We start from the raw sequence: 12720 nt of genomic DNA on the forward strand, positions 1-12720 counted from the left end.
CTTTGGGAAATTATAATTAACATACATGTAGAACATTACTAGAAATTGCCCTTAAAATGCATAAATGTAAATTTTTATGCCATCACACAAGATAACTATAGTACAGATAATTTCATCGCATCAAGCATCTGGTGTCTTTTGCATAATTAGTACTTGTTACGCAGCCAGTTGTGGATGGTAGTCTATATTTTTAACATGATGGAGGTATATTTGCAAGAACCAAGCTGCTCCATTTCACACTTCCCCCCCTAAATAATTTATGAGAGTAAAGTTAAATAACCATGCTTGAAGCTATTATTAGATCTTTATCAGTAGTGGGACAAACATATTGATGCAGCAAGCCAAAAAACATTTGGCCTGCGAATTAGACAAGAGAAAACATAGTATCAGATTCAGTTATTCTCTAGTGTGCATGCATGTTCAAATTGTGTGAAAGGCATTGTTGTTTTTTGGTTAGAGAGCAAAGGTCATGACAAAAATACGAATAGGAAATATTCTAATATACTATTATATCTACAAAAAAGGACTGGCCATGCTGTCTGCAATTCCCCCCAAATTAAAATCAAAATAAAACAAAAAACCCAAAACAACACATGCAAGTATTTTTGTTAAAGCAATGAAACGTTTTTCACACCCAAGCAACTGCATTAGGGAATTTGAAAAACATGATGCTTGTCCAGATGTTTTAATGCTTTTTTAATCATTCCTTCTGTGCGAAGCAACACAATCATCCAACTCTAATAATTCTATTTATCTAATGACACAAATGGCTATTGATTATTATGTCAAACTAACCTGGTCAAAAGTGTAATGAATTACAGCTGTAGTATTTTGCTAGCTATGGACTATTAATGCATCTGCAGCACATCATTGCACTTATACATCTGCAAAGCACAAGGAGTGGAAATTGTCGCGGAGAAACTCTTTCTTTCAATGAAGTTTATTTATGTTCAGTAATTAAAGATCTCAAGCATAGAAAGTAAAACAAAAGTAATATGGTTGTATGCCTTATACAAATAATTAATAATAAACTGACAATGTTGTCATCAGTCTTGGGGATCCATTAGTTATTGATTGATATATTAGATTCCGGTTTAACTTTTATGATCTCTAGTTGTTAATATAATTACTTATTTACTTGGTTTTCCAGTTCCGGATAAAGAATCACTTTATTATTACAAGACAAATAGTGGATATGTGTTTTTATGTGTGTGCATTGAATGCTGAAAAACATTGGGAGCATTGGCTCCCCTGCTTTTCTTCATCCTTTCCTTCAGGAATCAGGGTGTAATGGACTATTACAGACAACATTTAAGCATGTTTATGTCTGTCAACCATCTTTTTGTCACTCTCCTCTTCTTTAAAGGAGGTTTTCTCTTTTTTATATACCTATCCCACTGGGAAGATTTCCAGCTTTTACAATGACATTAAGCCTCTCTAAAAGTCAGGGAGAACCCTGCTAATACAATCTAACCACAGACAGGCTCAGCCAATGCTCTGGGCCTAAGACTGATAATACACTCTAACCACATACTGGCTTAACCATGCCCTCAGGCCTAATACCGCTAAGAGACATTGTGAATAGAAACAGTTTTAAACGATGTCTGTAGGACAGTGTCAAGACAGTAAAACAGTTCAAACAACTGCTCCTATCTGACATTGTAGTGGGCACATGTACTGGAACAGAGGTTCATAGTATAAGGACACATGAGCCTTGAAACATCTAGAATTCTCTTTGTAATTCAAAGGTACACAGGTATACACATCTAAGTTTCTAATATGCAAACATTCACTGAATACTTTGCCTGTCACACTGTGACATCTCCAGATGCTTGAAATTTATGAAGGCAGCAACATACTGAGAAAACCATAATGACATTCTACAGATCAAGCTTGCATCACCTCACAGTGTCAAGTGCAACTTATCTTTTCCAGCTACAGCTGACATTTATGATGAAGCAATATGGTGTTTAGTTGCAACGAAACAATGCAAGTAGTTGAGGCGTTATTTTCAATACAAATGGTCACATAAACAACCACACTACATTGTGCAGCAAATATTGCAGTATAGAAAGAACAACCTTAAAATGCAACATGTGTAGACTGCATGGTGTTCATTAGAGGGTTAACGGAGGCAGAATTGATCCTTTTGTGCCTCTGCTTCCAATGCAGTCATTCAGCCTGGATGGCCACTCCAGCAGGAGCACCATCAGCGCTAATAGAGAACATGGTTAATAACCCCCTGCAGGGATGTTATTGCTTCTTACAACAATGTTTAACACATCTAACAGGTAGGGCCAACCTTGATAATACAATTTAGCTACATACTGGGTAAGCCAAGGATTCAAAGCCCCTCCTGTTGTTCATGCTTTTCCTCGCTGCCTTGTTCTTCCACACTTCATATAATTAAAGGATGCACATTCCCTGACACCTTAATTAGACCAGGTGTGCACTGCCAGATCAAAACCTCTCAGTGTGAACGTGCTTTGAAGACTGCATTGAGAAACTTTGCACTCCACAATACATCATAACAATGACTGCTGCATACACTGACAAAATGTGAAGAGGTGAAAGCCTCTTCAAGGCCTTGGTGTCAAACACAAAAGAAGGAACCAAAGTACAGATACCGCCATTAAAAAAAAAATCATTCCAGCATCATTCAGAACTTCTTGATCAGTGAGTGAGTGAACTCAGAAAAAAAAAAAAAGTGGTGATGGAGTGGTTCAGAATGAACTGAAATCATATTCAAAAGTCAAATCAAGGTTGGGTATTTCTTTTTATATAATTGATTGTTAAATACGATTGGGTGTGTAAACATGAAATGTTTTTTTCTCTGTTTTAAGTAACTGCACTGTAATCTATAGATTTATGTTAATTATTTGAAACCATGATGGTCAATTATTTTCCAGTAAAAAGAAAAAAAAAAAAAAACAAAACAGATAAGGTTTTGCATGTAGCATGTGGGTCAGTGTCTGATGAATCAATGAGGGAAACATGTTGCCCGAGCAAAAATAGTTAGAGATCTATAATCATTACTGGTCTGGTGTGATCCCTACAGTAAATACAAGTAATTTATTTCTTTTGGCACATAATTTAGGTGTGTTCATGATTATGTTATCATCCACAACTCAATTATTGTTTCCTTTTCAAGCATAAGCAAACCTATCATGTAATAATCTGTTCAAGTATATGAGTGTCAAAATATATACAGCTTTGCATATAGACAGCTTTTAATGGTATAATCCAGTGCATGCATTGTGTGTGAGTGAACCCATTCATAAATTATGCATTTATGGATTTTCCACCTGATTGGGGAAAGCTTGTCATATTTGTGTGTGTGCACGTGTGTGTGTGTGTGTGTGTGTGTGCGTGTGTGTGTGTGTGTGTGTGTGTGTGTGTGTGTGTGTGTGTGTGTGTGTGTGTGTGTGTGTGTGTGTGTGTGTGTGTGTGTGTGTACCTTGAGATAGTCTCCGTCTTGCAAAGAGAAGCTCTCAGCTTTCAGCATGATTCCTTTGCCCTTTTCAGTAGTGATGCGGTAGATGCACTCATGGTTGTTATCATAGTTGGAGGGGAAATTTGGAGAAAGGAGAACGCCTTCAGGTCCTAGTGAGGAGGCACCACACTCGGCTACAGCGAGAGTGTAAAGGGGAGAGGGAAAGTGTGGGTAAAAATCACAGCAATTTTATCTAATTATACTGAGCAGTCTGAATATCTGCGTTGGCTTGTGCCAAAAAAAAAAGAGCACAGGTGAGGACTAAGAGAGATTGTAGTACAGTGCATATAATATTATTAAACTCAGCAGATATGCTAATAATAATAATAATAATAATAATAATAATAATAATAATAATAATAATAATAATAATAATAATAATGAACCATGTAACATGGCGTGAAAAGCCCTTTTTTGAAATGTGCTTCAAAATAAAAAAAAATAAATAAAAACAAGGATAAGTAACAGCAGCATACATTCAAAAACAAAGCAATTAAACTACAAAAGATTAAAACGAGGGCAAAACGAAAAACTTTGTATAAAAGCAGGTCTAGATTAGTTTTGTTAGAAAAAGTGTTTCATAGAAATTATACAGAATTATCTAGCAGGTGCAGTGCCTATCAAAGTTTTGGAATTCAAATTAAGTGGAATTTTCTCATATGCAAATGAGGAGAGGAGAAAATAGGAGAGCCGAGCAGGCTTTTAACTCTCATTGAGGAGGACCACCACTACATCGAAGGGAGACAGAGGAAATGGAAGTAATGAGACAGACGAGAGGGAAAAAGGTGGCCTGGAACAATATGAAACACTGAAAAAGATGCCGTCTTTATCAAATCTGACCAAAGATCACCCTTGTGAAATTTACAACAACACTTCCGTAAATGTTCTGTGCTGTCAAAAGCAGATTAGGGTTCAAGATAAGGAGCATAAATGCAAGGATAGTACCAGCGATTCTTTAGAAATTCTTTTTCAAGTGAAAACAGCACCATAGAGTGGTAGTGAGAGAACAGAGGATAGTGAAGAGGGAGGCGGAAGGAGAGAAGAGAGAGTTGGAAGAGCAAGAAAAGATATCAGATGAACCAAGACAGACAGGAGCCTTTTGAAAATGCACAGAGAGAAATTAGAAAAGGGAAAAGGGGAGTAACAAAAGACAGTTATAACACTTTTCATATAGCAGCTAATGCACTAATTATCTATCCAAGGAATGTCTAAATACAGAGGGAGAGGAGGAGAAATAGTTAGTTAGAAAGAGATGGAGAGTTAAAGCGAGGGACATTCAGAAAGAAAAAGGGAGAAAGATGAACCCGATGCACGTTGCCAGCTGCTGTTGCTCAGTTTCCTCTTAGTCAGGCCTGATCTCTTGACAGATAATGCTATTACAGCATTTTCAGTCTGCTCTTTCTGGGGCTTGAAAATTACCAGCAGCCACCAGTTAGACTCTCATAAATTACCAGCAGCTTCCAAAGAAACACTGATATGCATCAAATACCAGAAAATTACAACCTGCTAAAAGCCAAATCCTGGAAAATAAAACCAACAGTCAACCAGTCAAATAACTATAAATTACCATTCTGTTGGCAATAAAACTGTGGTGAATTACAACCAGGAAAACATTGATACTTTACCTCTAGGCTTATTCTGGAAAAGAAGTTGATTTGAAATTTTTATTTTGCCATTTATTTTCACAGCAGATACAATCAATCTAATGTTATCAATGATATCTGAAGCCAAAAAAATCTCTTAGGCTTGTTACTGTGATGCTCTATACAATTTTAAGTAAAGACTAATTTATAAAGAAAGATGTCTGAAAGTCTGTGTCATCAATATACTAATTAGTGCGTCTGGCTGATCTGGATCTGACAGTGTTACCTATACATCGTGGAAGTATGTTGCTCCAGACTCGTCTGCCTCCACCCAGACAGGTGATCTTGCTGTCTCCTTCGAGTCGGTAGCCGTGGAAACAAGAGAAGGCCAGCGAGTCACCAACTCGAAACCTGAATCCCATCCTCCTGCTGAATGCTGGTACGCCAGGATCCTCACATGGCTCTAAGTCGTACTCTGTACATCCAAGAGAGAGAAAATGACGAGTCACTATAAGACAACAAGGTGGTATGATATAACTATGTAAATAATGTTAAGTTAGCCAAAGCTAGAAAGAAAAGAATTATTATTTTTTTAAAAAATGAAATTATCTAATTTTATGCAGCTAAGCTAATGCTACATTTAAATCCAACAGATAAATGTGTTAAATCAAAGAATAATTACTGAGACTAGATCCTTAGTTGAAATAACAAGAATGCTGAAAAAGAAAAAAAGAATTTATTTAATTCACAGATTAGTTTCCCTGCACTATTTAGACTGTCTGACGAGGGACAGTTTCATCCACTGAGAGAGGTATCTCTTCAAACAAGAACCAGCTCCAGATGGGCCATGCTTAAAATAAGCTTGGAATCACTGCCAAGAATTCATGTGGGCTGTTGATACAAGGTACGGCACACTAGGTCAGTGGTAAAAATGACTTACTCTGGTGATGGCACAGCTTTGAAAAATCTGTCATTTAAAATAACAGGTAAGCAGTTGTAAGCTTTAAATTCATGTTTTCATCACTTGGCTGAGGGAGTCTTCAACGATTCAAGAGTTTTTTTTTTTTTTTTTTTTTTTTTTTTATAAAGCTTTCATGGTTTGCCTCACTTCAACAATGAATTTACTTGTGGAATAAATACTGATTAGCTCCACAACCCAAAAAATATGCAAAAAGGGCACAAACTGGAACCAAACATTATCATAGAATGAGGTGTGTTTCTTAATTTCTGCTGGTAAACCCGTGAAAAGACAAAATGTGGCTGAAGTCTAATCCACTTTTTAACTGTTTTCTTCCTCTCCTGGTTTAACAACACAAGCGATAGAGTCGTGTTGGAGGCTAAGAGCTAGTCCTCGGCATCTCTGTGGCTCCACAGCTGTCTTCAGCTTCTTACTGTGTCACTGTATTTTCTTAACTCACTTTTAGTAATTGAATCATATCTAAAGGATCTGATTTAAATCCCTCCAGTAATTAAGCCCTGTTCACACATTCCATTTCACTCAGAAATATTTTGCTGAAGATAAATATGCTCTAACTGTCATTTCGCTGCAACACTAATGATTGTCCTAGGACAAACTTTAATTCAGGGTACTTGCTGCAACTAGCCCGTCCACTTTAGAGATACCGTGGTCACTTGTAGCTGGCTCTGGTCTATGGACATGTGCTGTAAGCTTGCATTCACTATATGGGAAACAGTCACAATGGTCTCATGGAACAGCTCAGCGAAGCTTCTTTTACTGGAGGTGCAGTACTTAACCAGATGTATATTTGAAAAACCAACCAGTTAGTTTTAATTAACCCAAAAAAATCACCTTTGCCTCGCTTCTCAAAAACTCCCTTTGACAAGTGCGACGAGTATTTTACAGTTTTACAAAAGAAAAGACTGACTTGTGAGCTTGGCAAATGTACATCTGGCTGACTATCCTGCCGCCATTAAAGAGAAGTGCATAGCAGCTTCCCTGAGCTTTCTTTATGGGGTCTTCTCACTCATGCAGTGAATGAGACAGTTTCAAATTAGGGTGCGAGTGCACTATCTTAATGCTTTTTCAGGTTTTATAGTAGGCCTATGACAATGATCATAACAGTAATCAGCTTAAAAAGGCATATAATTAGGTTTTAAAACTTACAGGTTGGCAAAGTGCCTTCCTGTTTCACACCATTTTTTAATCACCTTCACCATTAACTTATTGCTCTCAACATTTGCAAGGCAGAATAATGTACCATGTGTGCACACAAGAACTAACAAGCATGTAATATAGCCACTCCTTCTGTTCAGTCTGTCAGTCCAGAATGCAAAGATACGTGCATATGCCCACTTTTAAAGGAGTGCTAAATCTGTTCCGTAAAAGGTGTTAACATGAATCCAGCAGGCAGAAAATGCAACTTCTGTTTTAGTGTTCTCACCTGAGAAAGTAATATTAAATCCTTCGTAACTCATGGAAAAGTCCGATATAAATCGCAGCTGAGCGCTGAAGTTCCCATAGAGTCCAGCTTTAACACTAGGGGGCAGCACTGAGCCGGTGAGTCGCGCCACTGGAACCTGGAAATTGCCATCCTCCGTGATGGACAGGTAGTCGTGATTCTCCTCCAGATGGAATGTGTGGAAAACCAGATGGACTCCTGCATGAATGGACAGTAAGATGGATGAATGGACAGATGAACGCATGAATGGATGGATAGACATGCAGTAGAAGGCAGAGGGTTAGTCACAGTTACACAAATAGCAGCAGATGAACACAGACGTCAAATCAGAAACAGACCCAAAATTTCAAGCAGCACTGTGCAAAGGTCTTAGACACTTTAGATGTTTAGATATTTGTCCTTTATGCAACACCCTTTGATTAGCCCAAAATAATTCAGCGTCGTGTCTGAGTCAGAAAGCACTATATGCAGTAAGAAAAACAAGGAGCTCCCACAGTGTCCTGATCTCAGCATCAGTAAGTGAGTCTTGGATTTCATTGGGGGATGGAAGACGATAGTTGTGCTGAGTTCTCTGATAGGATTTGGCCAAGTTATCTGTTAAGTATCTCGAAAAACTGTGCAGGAGAATATGTGCTATTGTAAAACCACAGAATTTCATGTCAGCCAGTTCACATGATTATAAACACATTTATTATCATTAGAAGAAACAAATTAGAATAACATTTTCCAAGCAAGAATTGGTGTTTTCATTATGTCTGTGTGTGAGTGCTGTTACCTTTCCCATGAGACACCTCTATTGTCCAGGTGCAATTCAGAGAATTGGGGTAGAAGTCAGGGAAGCCAGGAGACAGAATAGTCCCAGTTTTACCGAAAACATAACCTCCACATAGAGCTAAAGAGAAGATTGGAACAGAGCAGGAGAAGAAATTTCTATTTTACAATTTTACACAATAGATATAGCATTTGTACTGAGCTAACACATCACAATTAAAACAGAGTTGGCTGAAAAAGAATTTAAAAAAACGGCAGAAAGTCAAATTACCTGAACTTTGTGAATTGAGCATGGTGTTTAAATGCCCTTCATACAAAATAAAATTTCCTGGCAATATTAAGAAATTACCGGTTGGTTATATGAGATAATATATACTGCAAAACAATGTAAACCAATAATGATTAAGTGTTAAAATATTAGACATAGAGAGCTGTAAATGTAATGCCTTGAAATCCAACAATGCTTAATTCCCAATTGGTGTCCCAATTGGGAATTAAGCAATTCCAAAATTTTGCAAATGTGTCTTACACCACAATGACGCAAGTTAACATAAGTAAAAAAAACCTTTTCATGTAACTAAAAGCTGGCAAATGGGAATTTAGTTCAAGCTATTATCACATAATCCAATTTTTGGTGAAAGAACATAATATTAGAAATATTTGTGTAATCAAAACTGTGTAAATTATGACATGCACCAAACGGTTAACGTCATCAAACGCGTCATATTGTGTTATAGAATAAAGGCAAAACTTTGTCAGAAATAGAAGTTAGTTAATACTGCATTTGATCTGAGCTACAGAGAAAAAGAAGCAAAGGGGGAGAGATGCACTTGATGTAGAAACAAAAGGAAAACAGAGCAGGGGAAATGTGACAGACAGAAACAGAGAGTGGTTTATTGAAAAAGAGTGAGATATTGGTGTGTGCATGTTACCAGACACCTACCCACCACACTGAGCCAAACCACTGATATGGAACAGGACAAATTCATTTGGGATAGAGCAGAATGGAAAATACTATAGCAATGTAATGGAGAGTAAAAGAGGGCTTGCAGTGCATTAGAGACTGCTGAACTAAGATAATATATTGACTCTTTGTTTCTCTGTGACTGTGCCTCCATCCCTTTCAATTCTATTCAGCTCAATTCAGTTACATTTAATTCAATTAAAGTGCTTCAAGGTGTTTGACTGGCATGACAATAGAAAAGGGAGTCTTTTCTTTCCAATGAAACAAACCGATCCCAGTCTATGAACTAAATCACAGACAATAGTATTTTTCCTCACTGTTACCACCTGTCCTGATAGCTGAAGATTTATATATATATTAGTGCACAAAATTCCCCTTTAGTGTCTAAAATAAACACTGTAATGATTCATTTTGTGAAAGGTTTATAAAATTACTATTTATTACCTCTGCCTTTATGAAGACAGATGTTGCAGCTTCTCTTATTTCTTCATGCTGCAGCTACTCCAGTGGGTAGACCGAGGCTTCACCTCTCCCTCCCTATCTCTCTGTCTTTCAGTGTCTTTCCCTCCATCTCATTCCATATCACATTTCAACAGAGCCGCAGCTGAGTTGAGTAGCAGTAATGAGAGCTGCTCTCTCTCTTCTGTCTGACTAGCTGTCTTGTGTGTATTGTGGTCACACTCACATCAGGATTCAGTAAAAACTGGGACGCTGTCTGACTAAATGACCCTTGTTGAAAGAGGCATGTGCCTGTCTATGTGAGCATACTGTATCAGCGGTGTGTAACGGTGCATACTTTGAAAGATCTGTGTGTGAGAGGATAAAGACAGACTGTTAATGAATGTATACAAGGGACTCTGAGCAGTGCAATAATGCAAAAAAGAAAAAAGAAAGGGACAAAAAGAAAGATTATTCATGTCTAACAAAAACATGAGAGGCAAGCAGACTGAATTCCGATAGAAATGCAGATGCAGAGAGATATAGCTAGCCTTTCAGAGACAGGAGAGGTACATATATAAAATAGAACAGCAGATTTTAGCTACATGCGTCCTCTTTCCTGCCTTCAACATTTTCTCGATCTTTAATTATCTTCCTCTTAGAAGAAGCTGTGTCATTTTTTTTTAAAAACTGAATGGGATACTGTGACTTTGGTCACTTCTAACAAGTTGTTGTTTTGGCACCAACTGCAGACTTTAAAATGTCACAGTGGCCCTTCAATATTCTCCCTGACACATAAAAGAGCAGCCAGTGTTCTTTATTATCTGTTCGGCGATTTAGCTGACCTGCAGGAATAAGGTCAACAGTTCGGGCCCAACAGACACTATAGCATTACTGGAAGGGAATGGTGCCTGCACACCCGCAGGATGACTACATACCATTATGTTTTCACTTTAAGTCGCAATATTGTCAAAATAATGAATTCCGGGGGCTGCGTTAGATAGTGTGTATGAAATGTTAACTGCGCCTTTGAGACTTTACTGTAAATAAGACTACTGCCGTTATTGTGTGTATGTGTGTGTATAAGCTGCTTGAAGCACAGCTTTGGGAGATCTTAAAAATGATTTTTTTTCCTCTTCTAAAATGTTCTGATGTCTTCTCTGAATGACAACATGTGTAGCAGACGACACTGAAAAAAGTAAAGTAACAGAAGATTTAGCAATAGCAATAAACTGATTAGTTAAAATTGCAGTCATAAAATTACAGATGAACGGACAAACAAGTATAGTAAGGTAATAGTAACATGTTTGGCCACTAAGACGCTGAACCTCCAGGGAATCATTTGAACCATTCCTCCAAAAGATATTCCCTTATTTCATGTGTTTATGAAGGTGGTGGAGATCACCGTCAAGCACACTGGATCAAAAGGTGTTCCATTGTGATGGCTGTGAAGGCCATAGCATATGATTGGCATCTTTTTCATACTATTCAGTGCTTCCTATGGAAGGGGGCATTGGCATCCTGTAAGAGATGTAACTGTTTCATCATAGGTATTCACTCAGAACAACTTATATTGATTTGCATTGATGCTTTCCTCTAAGGAGAGAAGTGGACACAAACCATGCCGGCAAAATGCCCACCGTAGCGTCACAGAGCCATTGGATCAGCTCACTGTAGTGGTCAAGGTTTCAGGTTATTCCCCTTAATCTGTCACCTCTCTGTATTTGACTCATTGTGAGTTTGCTGCCTTAGCCATGTTTCTCTTATACACGACGTTCCCCCTCCCCGAAAGCAAACTATGACATATTACATTTTAGTCAAGGCTTATACACTGTTTCAGAAAAGTGCCATTCTGAAATAATGTGTCTTGTAATGTGACAGCTGTCTGGTGAGATGGCATGCTTGGCTGAAAATTGAAAATGTCACAGTGGTCGTTTAAAACTGCTTATGTTATATGGCTGATAGTGAAAGATAGATTGCCTCAGCATGAACTCACTCCCAAGTTGAGACATCCTGACTTTGGTTTTCAGATTGGATTCTTTTCAATCGGCAGATCAAATCAAGCGCCGTGTATTCATCTCCCATGATAGCATGAGCTGTGGGCAAAATGCTGAGCGGGGAGGCCTGCGAATGGCCAGCGAGCATCTGTTTCAATAGTGCCTGTTGACCTGCATAATTTCACTGCGAATGAATGTCCAACTTGAGTCACTGTGGTGTGTGTACATACTGAGAGTGGGGACTGATTGTACGATTAACACTACAGCTGCCAGCTACAAATAGTGAAACGATAAAAAAACAAATGACTAGTAAGAGGATTCATATCCTGGAAGTTCATCCCTCTCATCTCTTCTACCTCTGACACAAACCCTTTTCTGCCGTTTCACTCCATCTACTTCACTTCTGTTTTCACATTCATAAGAAGGAGGTTTATATGTTTAGAGCCAAATCAGTTATAATGTAAACGAATGTAAATGAATAGTGGATTAATCTCAAGCTGCATTGATTCATAGCTTACAAGAAATGATTAGAAATAGACCATGGAGTCTAGTAATAATATTTATGGGATGACTGAATTGTATTTTTGGATTTTTTAATGTTTGGGCCTACCTATTACATGATCTTTTACCCTCCTCTTATTTATCTAGCACAGTACAAACATGCTACAATAGGTACTGTGCTAAAAAAAACAAAAGGCGACCGTGGTGAAGTTGAGGCATCCTGCTGCTGTATTCGTCACTCACTGTCCAGATTTCGCTGACTGCAGTAGCAAAACTACCTCCAAATTATACCATTTCCTGAACAAATATCACCATAAGCGCGAGTCAGAGAAAAATTTAGTCATTTTATTTAATGTAATTTGTAAATGTAAAGAAAAACTAAATTGAAAATCCCTTTTATAATACTGGAACACTAATTTTCAGTAGTTTCTCAAGATTTTTGTTATGCCCAAATTTCAATTTAGCAATAAAAGAGGATGTGACACACAGATTTGATGTTAAATGCCATTAGGTAAATTTGCATTTTCTTCCCACAGGCTTCCCTCAGGTGCTG

The 12720-nt window shown here is 37.8% G+C and overlaps 1 protein-coding gene across 1 annotated transcript in view; it reads right to left on the minus strand.

The window, feature by feature from the left end:
* The window catches only part of LOC111576189 (CUB and sushi domain-containing protein 1-like), a 427486-nt gene that overhangs the window by 125098 nt on the left and 289668 nt on the right, over positions 1–12720 (minus strand). The window contains exons 21-24 of the mRNA XM_023281752.3: positions 8272–8388; positions 7479–7694; positions 5363–5551; positions 3458–3627 (exon numbers count right to left, since the gene is read on the minus strand). Of these exons, the coding sequence (XP_023137520.2) occupies positions 3458–3627; positions 5363–5551; positions 7479–7694; positions 8272–8388 (692 nt within the window). The remainder of the gene's footprint in view (positions 1–3457; positions 3628–5362; positions 5552–7478; positions 7695–8271; positions 8389–12720) is intronic.

The sequence above is a fragment of the Amphiprion ocellaris genome, chromosome 1, assembly GCF_022539595.1.
Source record: "Amphiprion ocellaris isolate individual 3 ecotype Okinawa chromosome 1, ASM2253959v1, whole genome shotgun sequence".
Lineage (NCBI taxonomy): Eukaryota > Metazoa > Chordata > Actinopteri > Pomacentridae > Amphiprion > Amphiprion ocellaris.